The 20,748-nt window shown below is 37.9% G+C and overlaps 1 protein-coding gene across 2 annotated transcripts; it reads right to left on the reverse strand.

Annotated features, from left to right (window-relative positions):
- Nucleotides 1-4,349: 4,349 nt before the first annotated feature.
- myg1 (myg1 exonuclease) lies at nucleotides 4,350-20,457 on the reverse strand. 2 transcript variants are annotated; one of them, XM_077727275.1, is made up of 8 exons: nucleotides 20,161-20,457; nucleotides 19,039-19,151; nucleotides 15,712-15,871; nucleotides 14,484-14,633; nucleotides 13,306-13,428; nucleotides 13,045-13,226; nucleotides 5,820-6,012; nucleotides 4,350-4,746 (listed from the first exon to the last, which is right to left on the reverse strand). In XM_077727275.1, exons 1-7 carry the CDS (start codon nucleotides 20,410-20,412, stop codon nucleotides 5,823-5,825), a joined length of 1,170 nt encoding a protein of 389 aa, XP_077583401.1. In that variant the 5' UTR covers nucleotides 20,413-20,457; the 3' UTR covers nucleotides 4,350-4,746; nucleotides 5,820-5,822. The 2 variants fall into 2 exon arrangements, with proteins under 2 accessions (XP_077583401.1, XP_077583400.1); XM_077727274.1 differs by lacking the exon at nucleotides 4,350-4,746 and having other exon boundaries at nucleotides 4,894-6,012.
- Between the last annotated feature and the right edge of the window lie 291 nt (nucleotides 20,458-20,748).

Below are 20,748 nucleotides of genomic sequence, written 5' to 3' on the forward strand. Positions count from 1 at the left end.
ATAAAAAAGTATTAAAATTTTACATTTTTAGTCTAATTTTAACAGGATTTTCCGATATTATGATTGATAAGTAAAAAAAATATACATTTAAATATTGGTGATAAATAGCTTATAATCTATAATATAAAAATTTCCAGTAGTTAAAACTGAAGGGAAAATCCACTAAAACAAATATAATATATAAGATAAAGTGTAACAAAGTATGGCTGCACTCTTTAAGCAATCATATTATTACAATATATTATAATAAGCTACAAAAATAACGTTTTATTCCGCATTTTTGGATGGAAAATGTAGGGATTTGTCATTTCCATTTCAATAGTAAAAGATAATTGAGAGTATGTTGACTTCCAAGCAAAATGAAGTGGGCGGAGCTAATAGTTGATGACTGAAGTCCAAGCACACACACACACACACACACACAAAATTAATTTCCATCCCAGTTTTCCTCCAAAGTGAATTCAAGTGAGACGGTGACATTTAAAAAAATGATGTAGTGTTTCCAATTAAAGTATTGTGCAAAAAAAACACAAATACTAATCAAAAAACTCATTAAAAAATGTCTTTAAAGCCCCAATAACCTTTAACTTACCACGTTTCTTCCCTAAACCAAAAATGTATCATCACATGACTGTTCTAACAATAAAATAAAAAAATAGCAAATAAATGCTTCAACTTACAAGTGTATGGATGGGTGGGTGTCTTCTTTTCCCAAGTTTGTCTTTTCTCAAATCCCGTTTCTGGATGTTGTTGGCTGGTGGAGTGGCGTTCCGCTCCGTCCTCGTCGGAGACTGGCGCGAGAGCGGAGACGAGCGCTGGTAATAAAGAGGAAGAAGGGGCGTGTCCTTCTCTCTCCCATCTCTCATTCCCGCTTTCCTCCCAAGGTGCATCTCACGTGTCATCGTTCCTCGAGTCTCCGCCATGTGAAAGACTATGTTATCATTTTATTGATTATGGCTGTCACTGACAGGGCCCCCGGAAAGGGAGATGTCAAGAGGGTATGAATATTTTAAAGGGATGATGTGTATTGGGTGGGAAATATGATTTTTTTGGGGGGGAAATAAGGGTTGTGGTCCGTGGTTGGGTATTTAAATATCCAATTTGTTTTCATGGTGTTGCTCTGAAGGTCGGTAAAGTAATTTCCTGTAAATGTAATGGCAATTACGGTGGGTAGGGGTCAGTTCATGTTTTTTGGGGGCATTTACGGGTCGTTTTATGTTGATTTGAGGGTTTTTCTGGGTCACTTTAAGTTAATAGCAAGTCATTTAGTGCTTGATTTTGTTGTTGATGGTGCAAGATGTCAAAATAAAAGTGCTATTTTTTTACTGTCAGGCAAAATAATCCAGCGGGCCAGTTTTTGGACCCCTTGGCGAGCAGTTTCTGGCCCGAGGGCCATATATTTGACAACCATTGGATTAAGTCATAGGAATCAGTCGCTGGCAAAATTTAAAAGGTCAAAAAAAATGAAAACAATTCCTATTTTTAAATATTATTCATTGAGAGCTACACTGAAATTAAAATAAGTCAAAATAAATGAAAATGTGCTTTTTTTTGGTCATTTCAACACTTAAAAGTACCAAAAAAATCTTTAATTTTTTTAATGAATCATTAAAAAAGGGGATCTGCTCTCTTTCGTCATCGTTTTGGCCAAAATACATCGTGAGCTCAACAAAAAAATGACATTCAAAGAGCCACATAGGGCTCGCGAGCCATAGGCTTCCTACCCCATTGCAACAAATTGTCTCAGTCATGCAGGTCATTTCATTTTCAGGTCATTGACTCAAATAGAACAACGCCATCCCATCAATTTAAGGTGCCGAATGCAGTCTTGAGTAAGAATCGATCTTCCATTTCGACAAAAAACAACGATATGAAAATATCTCTCGCAGTTTCACATTTTAGCGCAGATATTCCTCCTATTTTTTTTGCTAGCTCGTAAGCATTTGAAGGGCCTCGACAGGGTGTCCGTCAACGTAGTCAAAAATGACATTTGCCATAAACTCCAGTAAAAAAGACCCTCATTATCATGGAAGGAAAGTTTTTTTTTTCACTTTTTTGACTGCATTTTGGTTGAAAGAGACGAATGAGGAGGACAAGCTGACTTTTGCACTTTTTCCACTTGAACGCCGAGCTCCGACGACGTAAAAACTCGGTGAAGCGAGCGTCTACGTTTGTTTGTTTGTCAGCAAATGAAATGAAGCTGGCGCTGAGTCGTAAACAGACGTTGAGAAAGCGGAAAAGATTCAGCAGCGAGACAAAGACGACATGAACGTACGTGCAAATCGCTGGAGCGTTGCCCGTCTTCCTTCTGGGATTCAATGCGCTAATAACAGGTCAGCATGGGGGCAGGTGTTCTGCTCCACCAGCCCATCTTCAGCCATTTTTTTTCCACCGTGGTGCCTCGTGGGGCCTCGTCACCCCCGATGTGAACATTGCGTGCAGAAGACAGTACGCTCTTGTTTTGTTGAGCAAATGAAAACATCCATTCCTCCCCCAAAAAAGCAGTAGAAACATTGGATTGTGCTAAAACGACGATTATAAAACCTGAAGTTTTGGAGGATGGCTGCCGACCCTCCCAGTCAAGATGGAATGGGCGCCTATCTGGATAGATTGGTTGGATTGGATGTACCATCAATAAAGGGCCAATTTTATTTATTATTTTTTTTCTTTCATATATAAAAGGTGGACTGGATTATAAAACTCAGTAGTAGTAGTAGTAGTAGGGGATTTGATATACATAGACTGGATGAAGCTGTAGTAGTAGTGGGTTGTGGTATGTATCCACTAAATGGAGTAGTAGTAGTAGTACTCGTCAGGGATGTGTTATGCATACACTAGATAAAGCTGTAGTAGTAGTTATAGGGGGTATACATCCACTAAATGGAGTTGTGGTAGTAGTAGTCGGGGATGTGTTATACATACACTAGATAAAGCTGTAGTAGTAGTTATAGGGGGTATACGTCCACTAAATAGAGTTGTAGTAGTAGTCGGGATGTATTATACAAGTGCTAGATAAAGCTGTAGTAGTAGTTATTGGAGGTATACATCCAATAAATGGTGCTGTACTCGTAGTAGTAGTAGTAGCAGCAGCAGCAGTAGTAGTAGTAGCAGCAGCAGTAGTAGTAGTAGCAGCAGTAGTAGTAGCAGCAGCAGTAGTAGTAGTAGTAGTAGTAGTAGTAGTAGTAGCAGCAGCAGTAGTAGTAGTAGTAGTAGTAGCAGCAGCAGCAGTAGTAGTAGCAGTAGTAGTAGCAGTCAGGGATTTGTTATACATACACTAGATAAAGCTGTAGTAGTTATAGGGGTATACATCCATTAGATGGAGATGTAGTAGCAGTAGTAGTAGTAGTAGTAGTATTGGGGGATGTTATACATACACTAGATAAAGCTGTAGTAGTAGTTATAGGGGGTATACATCAACTAGATGGAGCTGTAGTGGTAGTGGGTTGTGATATGTATCCACTAGATGAAGCTGTAGTGGTAGTAGTAGTAGATGAAGTCTAACCCTAACTCTAACCCTATCAAAACATTTTTTTTAAATTCTGTGGGGCCGAATGTGGCCCCTGACAGGAGTGATGGAATAGTGAGGTTGGCTATCTTATTAGAGGACATTTTATGAATTAAAATCTTCCTTCTTTTAATAGGAGCTATGGCCAATGTGGCTTTAAGGCCGCTGCTCCGCCCAGTCGGTGATTATCCATCCATTATTCCCCATGTAACAATGGCACCATAATTGTTGTCAATTACATTTTGACAGCCTGATGGATCAGCGTAATAATAATACTTGAAAATAAATGCGAGTGAGAAGCAGACGGGACGAAGGGATGAGTTTGCATCGGTGGAAAAACATGTAATGTATGGTATCAAAAAGCAGGGTCGGGGGCCACATTCGGGCCAGCAGATGATTTTTGGAGGCCCGCAGAAGAAAAATAATTTTTGAATTGTTTTGATTGTTTTTTATTCTATATTTTCCCTCTTTGTTTGAAATGTAAATAATTTGAAAATTAAAGATGGAGTAAATACTTTTAAAATAGAAGAGAAAATTTACTGTTTTCACTTTTTCTTAGAAAGTATAGATTTATTTTTAAAGAAATATAACTGAATATTTTTTGTAGTACAGGAATAGCTGAATATTTAGTTTTATTAATAAATGATTTTTATATTTTAAAAAATATTTTAAATGTTCATTTAATGGTTTAAATTTTTTTATTTATTTTTTTAGTGAAAATTCTGTTTCCCTTTTTTTACAAATATAAGAGTGAAAAAAATGACAAATCTAACTGAATATTTACAAATATAATGATCAAAAATTTAATACTGATAACCATTTTTAAATGATTTTTTGAATGATTTGATGTTTACGTCCAATCAATTTCAACTAGCAATGAATGGCGGCCATCAATGGGTTAAACATTGCGTACAAATGACATTACAATTATAACGTACACATTTGCAAGTGAAGGAAATATTAACGAGAAAATTGAAAATCTCCTTGAACCGCCGCGGCCTTTGAAAATTTAATTTCTCTGAATTAATCAAGGCAGTCGCTGGCTTTGATGGCGGCAGCCTGGCAGAAACGTGGCGCCTACTCGCCGCTTTGTACGAGCCCGCCAACGAACGAATGACGCCGACATAAATTGGACTTCCTAGAAAAAAGGATTTGGTGTCTATTCGCCAGCTTTGATGGCCCATTTTGGCAGATGGCCGACGGGGGATTACATGATCTGATTTGGCAAATCCGCCAATTCGCTGTTGGACAAACAGAACGGCGCGTTAAGTATTTTGTTTGATTGGCAAGAAACGACAAAGAGTGGATTAAGTTTTGTTACCCATCCAAAAGAAATGCGTTATTTCTTTGGGCGAGAACGTCCGGAAAAATAAACGATGGAGAGCGTATTAGCGGCAATTATCGTATCCATTTATTATTGTCACGGGTACTTTAACACCCGTAAGAAACGCTGTGAAATTGTGAAATTTTTGGGTCAAAATACACAATTTCAAAAACCAGTCAATTTTGAGAGAAACAATGGAATTTTGTTTGGACTCAACTTAGCATGACGCTACCAATTATTTAGCAATTTTACAACCAACAGTCTTATTCTACTTTCATAAAAACAGTAATACCTCGACATACGCGCAATTTGAGATACGAGTAAATTTTCAGGCAAATATTTATCTTGAGATATGAGACAAATTTTGATGTACAAGCATACAGTGGATGTGAGATTTGAGAAAAATGTTACTTTTCATACATTTTTTCTTCTCACTACTCTTTATTACACCGTCTCATATCCTTGTATCTCAAATTTATCTCGTATCTCAGGACAAAAATCAGCTTGTAATTTTCCTCGTATTTAAAATGTATCTCATATCTCAGGACAAAAATTTGCTTGGAATTTTCCTCGTATCTCAGGACAAAGATTTGCTTGGAATTTTCCTCGTATCTTAAATCTATCTCATATCTCAGGACAAAAACTAGCTTGGAATTTTCCTCGTATATCAGGACAAAGATTTGCTTGGAATTTTCCTCATATCTCAAATTTACCTCATATCCCAAATTTACCTCATATCTCAAATTTACCTCATATCTCAAATTTACCTCATATCTCAGGACAAAAATCATCTTGCAATTTTCCTCGTATCTCAAATTTCCCTTACATTAATACACGCTTATCTCAAGGTATTACCGTACATAAACGCCTCCGGATGGTATACACCAAAAAAGTATTACCCTTAAAGCCAATACTTTATTAGCTAAACGAGACACTAACAAAATGAAATTTTTGATGACTACGCTACAAAAAAAGGGATCATTTCCAAACCGGTTAGCAGTCGCCATTAGCGGACGCTTTGGGTGCATCTTTCAGGGTCCTCCGGGCCATTTCCAAGGCTCCTTCCTTCGTCTTATTCCCGCCAATGAATCCAGAAGCATGGACAAAAACACATCCCTCCACGCCACTCAGCTTTGACAGCGCATCATCGCGGATACCGCGCCATTTCTCCAGCAGGGGCAGCCTAAGGACAAAAAAAAAAGCCATAAGGTCAGACGGCACTCCCGTTTCCTGTTGTCGGTGTGTACAAAAAACGTTGTGGATCGTAACTCGGCCTCAATCAGACGGCGCAAACAAGCCTGCTAAAAGCAATCAGGCCTTATTCTTCTTCCCCAATTATGTGGAAAATCACAATCAGACATGGGCACAGCAGTTGGCTGTCAATCGTAGGAGAAATTGCCTCCAAGAGGGGTTGACCTTGCCACTCTAGTCATCTCTTGAAACGCATAAGAGGACTAGCATTTAATTGTTAAAAAAAAAAAATGGTACAGTCCATCCTTTTACCTCAACAATTGAGCACAATGTTGAATTTAGCGAGCAATCTGACGTTGACATGCTATTCATCTCCATTATCTGGCTATTTTCTTCTCTAGATGCAGCTTTCAATGTCTGACTAGATATGATGAGTTCCACCTAGAAAAGTCATGCTAAAAAAACAGATGTAAAATAAAAATGGAGGTTATCGGTATGCATTCCAAAGTTGATATCAGGTTGGCCTGGAAAACTTTGGATGATTAAGTGATGAACTTATTGTGTTTTTAGGGTACATGCTGCATTATGATGTCAACGCTGAAATGATAAATTGTGCAACTCTAATTGCTTTTATCGTAAGAGCAGGTCTGTGCTACAGAGTAGATTAGGATGTCAACTCGCCAATGCCCAAAGGCGGTTTCATTTTGGCTTTCTGACTGGACTCCCAGTAGCATTTGTAGCAAACTTCCCATTTCCAATCCTACTCTTGTCTTTGCTGTCCAGAATAATCTGTCATATAGGGTATTATGTAAATGATAAAGTATCTCATAGGGCAAGGGTGTCAGACTTGGGTCGATTTTATATGGGCCGGACCATTTTAGATTTAATATTTATATATTTTTTTAATAGATGGATTAAAAGAACTGGATTAAAAGCCCTGAATATTCCGTTTTTTATAGATCTAAAACAATGTTTATTTTAGCTTTTTTTAAAATATATTTTTAGATTTTACAGTGATTTTTGAACTAAAAACACAGAAAAATTGATTAAAAAATCAGAATTATTAATTTAAAAGAGGAAAAATCAAGGAATTTAATATACATCTATACTCTTCATTTGAATTTGATCCTAAAACAGAAAGTTAGCACTCGTCATTTACTTTCCCGGGCCACACAAAATGATGCGGCGGGCCAGATTTGGCCCCCGAGCCGCCACTTTGACACCTGTGCTATAGGGTCTCCCTTAGGGAATGAAACTGAGCAGTTCTAAAATATTGTGAATGGCAAAACATTAAACATAAAGCAGAAAAACAGAGTGGCCGAGTATTATTTTTCTTAGTTTCAGAGTTGTGTGTAAAAGCCAATACAAAAAAATATACCCAATCATTATTAAAGCAACACTCCTTCCTCTAGCCACGTTAATTCCACCTAAAAAGTCATCCAACTGGCTTCCATTGATGTCAACAGATGTCCAATTCATCCTCCCAGTTCAAAGGCAGTGAACGTCAGCCCCTGAAAAACCTTGTCGATTCCCCACTAATACATTCTGTTTCCACGGCAAAGACAGAAATTCCAGTCAATACACGCTCATCCCCGTCATGATGACCATGGGAGGCGAGCTAGGCCAGCTAGGCCAGCCAGGCGCAGACTTAATCCCCGTTAAATGAATCAAGCGGTCGATAGCTCCAATGTATAGCTTGCGTTGGGGGAAAAGGTCAACAAGCTGGGTAATGAGGGAACAAGTGGAAGGCTTCGTTTCGACTCTTATGACAGGTCAGGAAGCTGGAATTCCAGGTGACCACATAAAGTCTGCAATTAGCCACGTTGTGCTAAGTACCGTATTTTCTCGCATATTTAGCCACCTCTGCATATAAAAATTGCCTTAAAATGGTTGAGTTCTACAATTTCTCGAATATTAGCCACTTCCATGTTTAAAAATTGCCTTAAAATCGTTGAGTTCTACAATTTCTCTCGTATAAGCCTCCCCCTGATTCCTAACTTTAACCTCCATGTTTATGGTTTTAATAGGGAGTACAAATGTGTTACTTTAAAGGGAAAATCTTAAGAAAAATCATCGCTCGTGCTATTTTTGGGATACAAAATGAATTGAAAGAATCGATTTCTGGATTGCACATTTCGAAAGGGTGTGGCCGACACATTGACAAATTCAAAAAGGAAGTCATGTGACCAGTAAACCAGGAAGTGTGTCCGTAGTGGTCTAGTTTGTCATTCCTAGGTAAGATGGCGACGTCCTGATTGAGCATTGGCTGTCATATGTTAGTTTTTTTCACGTTTTTATGCAAGATACATACATTTTTTTCTTGAATTTCATTCATAAACCTCAAAATAAATTTTGTTCAGTGTTTTATCTGTTTATCTTTACCTAATTTTGAAAAAAAATGACCATATAGGCCACATCATCTTACACTATGGCATTTCATCATTGTCTTATTGCAGTTTTATGCATGTCAAGTCTAATTTATGCGCATATAAGCCTCACCCTTGATTCAGTCATCATTATTTTAAACTACAAATACAGCATATATACGAAAAAATACAGTACAATCACAGTAACATTGTGTTGGACAGGCTTATGTTTTCCATTCTGCTTCACCTATTCTTTTCAGAACTACCTTTCACACATCCCCGATAAAAATAACCCTATCCCCCACCACAGGTGAAGTGGCAGTCAAACACGTGATAACAACACCCCGATACCACACTGTGCAAAAGAAACACACGTGAATTTTTTTTCCCTTCCATGCATCTAAGCTTCTGCTCTCTACCCATTCATTCTCCAGTTTGTATCATATTAAAGCTGGACTTGAACTGGCGCCGCCACCTAATGAGATTCTGCAGTGGAGTGGAAAGAAGCTCGTTTGAAAGAGGGGGTGATGGGGGGGGGGGGGTTATGTGTGAAAGGTGAGGTGGTGAGATAGGAAGATGGCGGCGTGGATGGGGGGGATTAAGGGAAGGATGGAAAAAAGATGGACTGTGGAAAAGGGTTGATAGAGGGAGTCCAGATGCTATAATGTTATAAAAGTGACATATAAGAGAGCTGGTGAGGCAAGGGAGGGGGGGGGGGGGGTACAATGGGGGAGCTGATAATAGGAGGATGGGGAATGTAAGATCTGGACTGAGGTTAAAATAGTAACATGGTCTGTCCCTTTTTTCTATTTCTGGAACAGTAATAAGAGGATGAAAGTGGACAGGGGAGGTGTTTTGCAGGTGACAATTACAGCTCAATTTAGCATGCTGCTTCTCTGAAATTTTTCATGAAAATGCTTAAAAATATTTTAAAGGGCTTTTTCCATAGTGAGGTAGAATATTCCGACAACAATGAATGTTAGGGGTGGGAGATATTGAATGAAATTATTGTTTTATCTGCCAGGATGCGGATTTTTAAAGTATTTTTTGACCACACTGTAAAAAATACAACTTGGTAATTATATTTTTTAAATAGGCAATTCATTCTTAAATAAATCATCATACTTGTTGACAGTGACTTGTATTAAATAATTAAATGAAATGATTGATTTAACTGTCATTATGCTGTCATTTCGTAGCTGGTATTTTTAAGCACGCTGTAAAAAGTACAACTTGCTACTTGTCATGCTAATTAAATTTTTAAATAGACAACTAATTCTTCATAAATCACCATAATTGTTGACAGTGACCTGTATTATATAAGGTATCTAAATGAAATTATGGTTTTATCTGTCATTACGCTGTCGTTGCGAAGCCAGGATGCAAATTTTAAAAGTATTTTTAACCACACTGTAAAAAATAAATATTTTTAAATAGACAACTCAATCTTCATAAATCACTATACTTGTTGACAGTGACTAAATTAAAGTATTGTTTTATCTGTCATTACACTGTCATTGCCTAGCCGGTATTTTCGACCACGCTGTAAAAAATACAACTTGCTACTAGTCATGCTAACTAAATAGTTTAAAATAGACAACTCAATTCATTAAAAATTCCCATACTAGTTGACAGAGTCCTGTAATAATAAATAAAGTACCCAAAAGTATGACTAATGCATCCATTAAGTCGTTTTTTTGCTACCAAAAAAACAAAAAACATCCTTTCCTATTTTAGAGCGAAAAAACATTTGTTTATGGGATACATTTTCTATCACGGCCTGAAATGAAATTACCAACGTGACGCCGAGCGGGTTGAGTGGGTACGCGTGTGAACATGGAAAACACGGGTCATAATAACAAAGCCACCAAAAAAGCAATTGCATGGTGGATGATTTGAGCTCAAGGCGAGAGAACTAAGATTGAGGGCACCAAGTTGAGATGTAATTTAATAAACAATCACAAGTGCCAAACGTGTTTTACACACAAGAGAATTTTCTTGTGATGGCTGAGAGTGAAGATGCACTCAATTAATGTACGCGTCAGATGTTTACATGAATGCAATCACTTATTCACTATGGCTGACAACTTACTTTATCACTACAATGGAGTACCGTATTTTCACGACTATACGACGCATCGTATTTTTAGCCGCGGTGTCAATAACGAGTGCTATTTCTGTATTTTACACACACAAATGACGCACTATTTTTATTTTATTTTAATGTGATAACAATTTTAGTATCGGTCCGTGTATTAAGCGCACTGGAATATAAGGTGCACTGTCTATTTTGGAGAAAATTTAAGACTTTTATGTGCGCCTTATAGTCGTGAAAATACGGTAACTTTTAAAATCCATTCAAAAACAAGAAGAGGGTCTGTTAAATTGGATTGTTATGCATATTAACACTTAAATTGACCAAATAAATTGGCTTTTTCTTACTATGTTTTGACTACGGGTAATGCATTTTTTTAATAAGATTAGCCATATCCTCTGTAAAATCTTTGGTCTAAATTTTTAATCAAAAAATTCTCCACAAAAATCCTGCCAGCTAACATGCATGAATTTCCCCATGCTACTCATTTTTACACCTTCATTAAACACAAATGAAACCCTACCGCAAGTTAGTCTCCAAAGCGCAGATGGCTAAATACAAAGCTAGTTAGCGCCATTTTTTAAAGAGCCACATTCAAACCAGTAATTTTAAAAAAGGCAAAATGATACACCCTATCGTAGGAACCCATTTGACAACCACTTATATTGAAGTACCTTATTTTTTCACATATTAGCCGCCTACTCGCGTATAAGCCGTACTGTTAAAATGGCCTGCCTTAGTACTTCGATGGATGAAGACTCCCTGGGAATACCAATTGCTGTGAGCTCTTATGTTACAAGGGAAACTCATTTTTTTTGCAATTGGTACAAAATAAAGTGTACTGAGCATGGTGGGAATTGGCAGCGAGTCAACAGCAACTATGGGATCTCCGGTGGGGCTGCTGATGACGTTTATGGAGTAGCGCTGTGGAGAAGCTTGTCAGCTAAAAATTTCCCCTCTGGGGATAACAGCAGGTCTAATCATCCAACATGGTCCTACAGAAGGATTGCTTCTATTGTCACTAGGCCTGTCCCAAACGATTACTAAACAAGGCTATTGTTGGGGTTATTCTGGATGCTATTATATATACACCGTATTTTCATGACTATAAGGCTATGGGAAACGTTTCATAATTCACTCGACAGATGCTTTCCTTACGGCCAATTATCGGTTTGAACTCCAGTCCTTTTTCTGTAGAAGTGTAAAAGAGGGAATTTTAATGAATACGCACGCCGTAAGCGTAATTTTTCCAGAAACATTCTCCATTTAAGCAGGCTCTTTAATTAGGCTGTCACTATAGGCGACCTGCATCTACCATGGGAAATCTAGTGGAATAAGCTCAAGCCAATTTTGTATTACTGTACACCCGGTGGGGGTTGGGGGTGATTTGGGCGGCACCCACATTTCTCTTGGTGCACCCATTTTATTTACAATTAGATAGACGTAATTTTTTTGGACATGGATCATTGTAAAAGACCGAATTCATCTCCTGCCAATTTAAGCCATCAAATCATAACAATTACAATTCGATATAATTGCATAAACAAATAACACAATTAAGGTCCAAAAACAACTGTTGTTAGGTTTTAAACAAACAAGCCTCCATTCTGCAAAACAACTCCATATTAGATTATCCGAGAGATATTATTTAAAAATAATATGCGAGTATTCCCGGAGGTTAATTGATAGCCATCCGCTGGAATTAAAAACAATGTAAAAGTCCTTCACAGATCTTCATTGCGAACTTGCAACTGGGTAGTGTCCAAGTAAACAGTCCTACATATAATGATTAATATTCCACACATACATATATTTATTAATGCGCACATACCGTATTTTCACGACTATAAGGCGCACTGCATTATAAGGCACACCCTCAATGAATGACATTTTTTCCATATATAAGGCGCACTGTATTATAAGGCGCACTGTATTATAAGGCGCACTGTATTATAAGGCGCACTGTATTATAAGGCGCACTGTATTATAAGGCGCACTGTATTATAAGGCGCACTGTATTATAAGGCGCACTGTATTATAAGGCGCACTGTCTATTTTGGAGAAAATTTAAGACTTAAGTGCGCCTTATAGTCGTGAAAATATGGTAATTGCTATTGACTTCCAAGTATGAAGCACTCACTACACAGTCACCTCTAGAGCCAGCCATGGTTGATGTTTTGGATTTTTTTTGTATAAAATCTTGCAGTGGGGGAGGAGCTATATGATGGAAGATTTTGTAAACTAAGGTGGCATCTGCATATTTAACAGTATTGTTTTAGTTCAGGCGTTTGTGTTTTTTTTAATACCCGACAGTGGTGGTTTTTCATTTTTGGTTTTCTGTTTTTTCCATATATAAGGCGCACTGGATTATAAGGCGCACTGTCTATTTTGGAGAAAATTTAAGACTTTTAAGTCGTGAAAATACGGTATATAAAAAATAAATAAATAAATAAATAAAAAGTTTGGATTTTATTTACTGCGCGCCATATAATTACTGCTGCGCAGAGAAGACCAGAGTAGTGTGCAATTGCTTAGAGGGAACATTGTCAGCAACTGTTCTCACCTGCTCTGAAAGGTGTGGAGTCCCACGGGGACGCATTGAATCCTCCACTGTCCATTCTGGTCAGAGTACAGCACATACTTGATGGGTGTTTCCACCTGGAGCTCTTTCTCCAGGGCGAATAGGTGCTCCTTCCAGGGGCAGCCACCCTGGGAGAACTCCATCACTTCTCCACTGGGATCAACCTAGAAAACAAGAGCCCGGTAATAATCACCTATCTCAAGTTTACCAAATAACGAAGACTAAAGATACGCAGCCACCTACCTTGTGGCGATTGCGGATGGCTTCTTCCACAACTTGGCGAGCAGGGAGCCAGGAGGATTTGTAGAAATCCAAACGGTCCAGAAACTCATCCCCAACTAATGCCAAGGCTTTTTTGAATCCTTCCTGTGAGGTGGAAAAAGGTTGAATAAGACTTTTAAATGAGCTTTTTGTTGCTTGAAAGCTCAGAAAATGAAAAAAAAGACCAGAGTGAACTCTTCTCATTGACGGCATCAACAAACACACACTTCAATCATTTCAAAGTACTGAAGTCCAGCTGGAAATATACATAGGCAATATTATATATTGTTATACATCTATGTAGTATATTTGTGGGGGCAAACTGACGCAAAATGTGGGCTTGAGAAAAGAGTCGACTTTACAGAGTTTTTTGTGGACCTAAAACAATGTTTATTTTAGCTTTTTTTTAAATATACTTTTAGATTTTACAAAATGATTTTTGAACTAAAAACAGAAAAAAATGATAAAAAAATTACAATAATTGATTTAAAAAGGGAGAAAATCAGGAAATGTAGTCTACGTCTATACTCTTCATTTTAATTTAATCCTAAAACAGAAAAACTACACTCACTATTTACTATCTCGGCCGTACAAAATGATGCGGCGGGTCAGATTTGGCCCTCGGGCCGCCACTTTGACAGCCTTGTAATCTATACTGTCAATACCAGTGAGATATCTCTCAAACCACTTCAAGGAAAAGATAACATCTTATACACGTGCTATCCCATTCTAAAAATTCTAATGAGTTAAAAAACAAAAAAATAAAAACACAAAATGTACAGTTTGCATGAATAATTTTAGCAAACCAACTTCCACATGAAGATCATTTTTACTCACTATTGTCTTTCCATTGAAAACAGGGTTTACTGGCAGGCACATGGGTACCTAAATAACAAGCGAGGACCCCCTGCTAAGTAATGGTGTGTGTGTGTGTGTATGTTAGTGTATTGTCCACAAATACATGCAACTTTGTTGTCGAAATGTATCAACGTTTTTTTTATGTAGAAGCTGACGGTTGGAATAATGGGCCATGGAATCCCTTTATCTTCAGTAGCAGTTCCAACGTTTGAGGTACGACTGTCTTTTATGGCCATTTTCAGCTTCACATTGCGTTTCTATCAACCGACATTGTGATTTACACTACAAAGTGAAGGGCTAACCTCGGAGTCCTGACTCTTGCTGTTCCAGCTTGGATTCAGGTGGCCCACACGTGCGCTCAGGGTGCTGGACACGGCGTAGCGTGCCTCGCCGTCATACTGTGAAATGCCATTGTCCACGGCGTCCACTTCCTCTACAAAGTTCTCGTACAGCTGGCAGGGGAGGATGCGGGAGAAAAGTTTAATGAATGCGTAATGATGTGGAAATAAGCGTTTTATATGAATGCATGGATGAGTCTTTTTTTTTCTCCACTGAGACAAGGGAAAAAACAAAAATGGGACATTGTACCCATTAGATCCAAATGCATTGATAGTAAATGAGGGCTAAAGTGCACTGAAGCTCATAAAAATGGAGAGAGATGCTGCTATTTTACAGTTAACTGAACAGGTTTGACAAGGAGAGAGAGCAAAAAGAGCATAGATTAAGATGGATTGCAAAATGGCCGTCCTTGACTTCCAGGTCATCCAAGGTAATATGGTGATCTCTTGACATTATTAGAGGATAGCAAAAAAATAAGGGGAACACAATGGATCCAAAACAAGCCATGTTTAGATTTTTTTTATAGAAAAATCTCTTTTAATCATTATGTTTCATATTATAATGGAAAACAGAAAATATTTCTAGATATTTTTAGAGTTTACAAAATGATGTTTAAACTAATAACACAGGAAAAAAATGATAAAAAAATACAATTATTGATTTAAAAGGAGGCAAATCAGGAAATATAATATACATCTATAATTTTTATTTTAATTTGATCCTAAAACAGAAAGTCGGCACACATGATTTACTTTTTAGGGCCATACAAAATGATGGGGCGGGCCTAATATGGCCCCCGGACCGTCACTTTGACACCACTTGTGTATAAGAATGTAAGTGCATTTAATTTAAAGTTTGTTACATTACAAGAGCATCCATCTAGTCTCTCTTCTATCTGCGAACTCCCTGTTGTATTAAATAATGTCTCATTTTATTATTAAAAATCATAACCGTGAGTTATTTGTTACTCTGTTAATAGATGGTGAATTACCACCAATAAAAATATGTTTTTCCATTCTAATATCCTGTTTTTCTCTGATGGGGGGCATTTTTTCACCATTGACAACCATTCTGATGATGGGCTGCCATTTGCACATGGCGTATGGTCCAACGGAAAAAAATAGCTGACCTAACACAATACACACTAAACCCCGGAGAGTGTTCAAATAGAGTTATCCCTGTTGGTCTCACTTTATCATAGAGGATCTCCAGCTGCTTGTCGTCCTCCTTCAGCTGCGTCAGCTGGGCCAGCAGCTGACGGCCAAAGTGGAGATAAACCAGGCCAGCTGAACTGAGCTTGGTCACCCAGGGCTTTTCGGGGCGAAGGCTGTGGAAGTTATCTGAGAAAGTCCTAAACGGGAAAAGAGAAGAGATGTGTGAAAGTCGGGCCAATAAAAAGTAGGATAGCATTTTTCGGATGATAAACTGCACCTGAATATAAGTCGCACCTGAGTATAAGTCGCACCTGAGTATAAGTCGCACCTGAGTATAAGTCGCACCCGAGTATAAGACGAAGCCGAGTATAAGTTGCACCAGCCAAATAATACAAAAAGAAGAGTAAAAAAACAATATGGAAGTAGCACTGCAGTATAAATAAAAATTGCTGATCATGGATGAAGACCAATTTAATTTTGTAAAGGAAAATTTGGTTAGCATATACCGTATTTTTCGGATTATTACTTTCACGAGCCAAATAATATGCAATCAAAAATCCCATTTTTGTGAAGGCAATTTTTGATTTGATGAGAACCCAAGAACAAATATGTCAAAAAACACTAGTAAAATGGAAAAATAGTCATGTGAAAAACTATTATTTTTAAAAATCCATTCATATTTTTGAAGTACTCCTATGAACCCAAGATAAGCAATTTAAGAAAAAAACAGCACCATAAAAGTCTCGAGACAGTATGTTTAAAATTTGAGCCATTTAAATTGAAGTCACCATTTTGGCAAAAAATTCAAAGCGTTGCAATGATTTTTTTCTTCAAAACCTGACAACTGACGCAGCAGCGACGTCGGGGCCTCCAAATAAATCGGTGACAGTTTATGTGGTATTACGACGGCAAAGGAGCAGGTTGCCTAGCATGTGCGCCTGTATTAAATCCACGCCGTGCACAGATGGAGTGGCAGGCGGGAGGTGGGCTTTTCATCCGGAGGCATTGAGGCACTGCTGGTCATTTGATTTGGGTCTAATTGGAAGGCACGATGCTAGCAACGGCACGGCCGATAAGTGACCGCCCAGTCCAGAGAGTGAGTGACGGCTGAGGGAGGCGGGAGTTAATCCAGGCCATTTAAGAGCCTAAATTGGCTGAGCTAGAGCAGGAGTGCCCACCTCAGTTGGGTTGGCCGAACACCAGTCTATTTTTGGCCCAAATGGTTGACTTACTTGCAGCCACTGACGGCGATAGATGTCAATTTTAGGGTACTTACAGGTCACTTTTGGTAGATTTTGGATGATTTCTTATTGATTTTGAGGATCGTTTCTGGATGGTTGTTGTTTAATTGTTGGTTATTGGTGATTTTTGGGCGTTTTTTGTTGTTTTGAGGCATTTAAAAGTTATTTATTAACCTAGGGCTGCCATTGAAGGTGGTTTTTGGACAGCAGGGGGAGAATGAAGGAAAGTGTAGTAGTTCACGTAGTTCAACACACACCTCACATACTTCTGGTAATGCAGGGAGGGCCCTTGTAAAAAAGAATAATTAATGATATACATACAGTATGAACGAGGTACAAAGAAAAGAAAAAAAACAACCCTATGACCCAGATCGAAACCCCAATTGGGCCACATCTGGCCCGCGGGCCACACCTTTGAAACCCTTGGAGTAGAGCATCCCTGAGTAGAAAAAAATGTATGAATTTCTTTTTAAAAATCCCAAAAATCTATTGTTTCATTGCTTGAGTATAAAAAATGTATAAAAATTAAAAAAAATCCCCAAAAATCAAATGTTTTATTGCATGAGTAGAAAAAAAATGTATAAAAATAAAAAAAATCCCAAAAATCTAATGTATCATTGCTTGAGTAGAAAAAAAAGTATGAAAATTAAAAAAAAAACATCCCAAAAATCTTATGTTTAAATGCTACTGATTGCGACAAACATCAAAATCCATCTGAACTGCGATAAAAAAAAAATCACTCAAAGCAAATAAATGTATCTAATGACGTCAAAACTAGCACATCCATTAAAAGCATCTCAATCTGTGACCCGTGGCCCATGTGTGCCATCTGAGCAACACCCACGTTTTTTCCCCGGGCCCCCCCGGCGGCGGCGGTTGCGTGCCTCGTGAGCACGCGGTGGGAAGGGCGATCAATAGAGGAGGGCTAATTATCAACAGCCGCCTGCTGGGAAAATGGCGCGGCTACGTCTTTATCATATGGATCTATGACGGACGGGGCGTTTAGAAAATGAATGTCATCTGCAATTTAACAGCTCGTGTTTTGTCACGACGTGAACTATTTTTCTCATGATAAGTTGAGGCACAATGAGGGCGTTCGATAGGCTGAGGTAATGGGGTTCCAGGATCTAACAAAGTCGCCGTGACTTGAATGCAACAGATAAGATGCCTTATAAAAATGGAGCAGGGAAATATGTCTTGAAGGGCAGATTTTATGGAAAAATTATGTTTTAAATGGCTGGAGATGCCATTTTGAATGAACTGTGGTCAATGGCGATGATGAGAAAATGGTGGTGCGCTATACATTTGACAATTAAAAATAGGTTTTGCTGTTTGATTAAAATATTTTTTTGTGATTTATTTGGTCGCGTTTGAGGGAATTTTGTGAATTTGATTTTTTTTTTTAAAAATATGTTTTAACTCAGTGTAAATGATCTATTAGAATGTGATTCGTTATTTGTAGAACAAAAAAAATATTTAGTAATATGAAAAGGGCGTTGAATCAATTTAATAAGATAATATTCCGTTTTTTTATAGATTAAAAGGATGTTTATTTGTGCTTTTTTTTCTTAGTAAGTGAAAACATCTTTTAATCATGTTTCATTTCATGAAACAAAATATATTTATGATTACTTAGAAGATTTTCCAAACTGCTTTGTGAACAAAAAACCAAAAAAAGAACAAAAAATGTATAAAATTTGCAATTATTGATTAAAAAAGAGCTAAATCAGGAAATATAATATCCTTCATTGGAATTTGATCCCAAAAAACAGAAAGTCAGCACTCAGGATTTACTTTCCCGGGCCGCATAAAATGACGCATAGGACCAAATCTGGCCCTCAGGCCGCCACTTTGACACCACTGACGTAGACTATATAAAAATTTTATGCTGACTACAATCTGGAATACACCATTTTAATAACGCAATTCTCTGGGCTTCATCGGGACGCCACGTTCCACATTGACGGTCTACCCATCAAAATTTTGCAATCCATGGCATCATAAACAATTTTACAAGTTGTACCTCAAGCTTTGCCGCCATGAATTCTCCAGTCGGGCCAATAACCTTCAGCCAGAGCTGCAGTGTCATTCCCCGAAATAGTTGTTAATCAGCACCTTTGTACCTCTGATGGTGATCGTAGCGGTGTCTCTGCGGGTCGAACTCTCCTCCCACGTCGACTACGATGTCACAACCGGCCAATAGAGCGGGGTCCCTCGTCCGTATGATCTCGGCGTCCTGTGTGATGAAATGGAATGTATGCGCAATTAGCCCGTGAGTGGCAGTCAAGTGGGACATTGAGTTTTTTTTTTTATAATGACATAAAATTAGTCCAAATGTCTTTTTTGGGGGGTGCTCCAAACCAAGTGGTTATAATTGAATAGAAAATTTAATGAATCCCACGCAGCGCTTGGTGATGAACGCGGAGGCCTAATTGGGCCCGAAGGAAGGATGGGGGGGTTGACCTTTTAACAAGCCAATCAGTCATTAGGTCGTCTAGAGTGTTTCCTGGACATTTTATTAGAAATAGTTTAAAAAATATATAATAAAACAAAAAAAGAATGACTTTCTGCATTCCAATTTGGTTTTTAGAAAAGTTTTGCAGACTGTTCACCTTTAAAAGGATGTTATTAATGTTGCTATAGATCATATTTTTAGGGTTTTAGGCTACGTTCTCGCTACAAAGCTAGATGGCGAATTTGGATATTTTAATCATTACTATATTTTCGTGTCTGGCAGTGTGAAAGGAACATGTCCATAAATTTACACATATGTGACAGGTGGCCACTCAGTAATTACTTTAAAAAGTATCTATTGTAGAATAACAGTGAATTGAATTGAATGCGTTTTATTGTCGTTATACAAGTGTAATGAGATATAAAGCTTCACAACCAAGTGCACAAATACAATAACAAACAATCAATAACTAATAAAATATGTACTGCTCATGGTTGTTAAAACTTGTATTTGAGTTGCAAAATATATTTTTAAAAAATGCTTCTATTTATGAATAAAACTGATCTTTCTTTTATTGATGTCGACGTATAGTACGTAATTGCAATAAACAACCATAAACGGTACGACGTCATTTCCGCTGCAAACTGCCCCGACCTACTGTCTTTATAGTAGCGCCCCCTTGTGGCAAGTAGCATTGACACAAGACCAAACAATCCGGCGTACATCGGTTATTACATTTTAAGACACTGCCAAAATATTTATATTACATAATCACAGAAATTATGCTCACCTTGTATTCTGGTAATTGACGAAGGAAAAAACAAGCTAGAACCTCGTCACAGTGAAAAGTTCCATTGTGGGTTCCTATCTTTTTGGCCGCCATTCCGTCAGCGCAATGTCTTTTGGCTTCACTTGACATGTGTCGTCTCACTGCGGAGTTGAGAAAAATGGGGATGCAAAGAGGGTTAAATGGTGTCTTTTGAAAATTTGGAAAATATTTTGTTCGGGCTAAATTAGTCGCAAAGATACACGCGCGCCTCATCAATGCAACAAGCCCGGGTTTGGTACGTCTGTTATTTGGGTCCGGTGAAACTAGCATCCGGATGCTAAAGGTCCGCTAACAACGAAAGTCGTTCTCAGAAAATTCTAAACTAAAATATATGGGGTGCAAAATATGTCTTTATCGAGGGGAAAAAAATCAAACTTCACCTGTGTTAAAGGTTGAATATTTAAAATACTAAATAACTGATCATTCCTTTAAAAAAAGAAGAAAAGAGCCATGGGTGCTATTGTTCCTTACAACCGCCAGGTGGCGAAGTTGATAGGTTATGCTAAGTCAATGCGTGTAACGTTAACTTCAATAATAATGATGATAATA

The sequence above is a fragment of the Stigmatopora nigra genome, chromosome 10, assembly GCF_051989575.1.
Source record: "Stigmatopora nigra isolate UIUO_SnigA chromosome 10, RoL_Snig_1.1, whole genome shotgun sequence".
NCBI classification, from domain to species: Eukaryota; Metazoa; Chordata; class Actinopteri; order Syngnathiformes; family Syngnathidae; genus Stigmatopora; species Stigmatopora nigra.

Bases quoted from the DNA above. Each gene is read 5' to 3' on its own strand.
- myg1 (XM_077727275.1), bottom strand. From the start codon at position 20,412: ATGAGGCGCGCGTGTATCTTTGCGACTAATTTAGCCCGAACAAAATAT. The intron at 14,634-15,711 runs GTGAGACCAACA...CTCCCCTGCCAG, and splicing joins TGGAGATCCTCTATGATAAA to CTGTACGAGAACTTTGTAGA. The intron at 6,013-13,044 runs GTGAGAACAGTT...TTTTGTCCTTAG, and splicing joins CTCCACACCTTTCAGAGCAG to GCTGCCCCTGCTGGAGAAAT.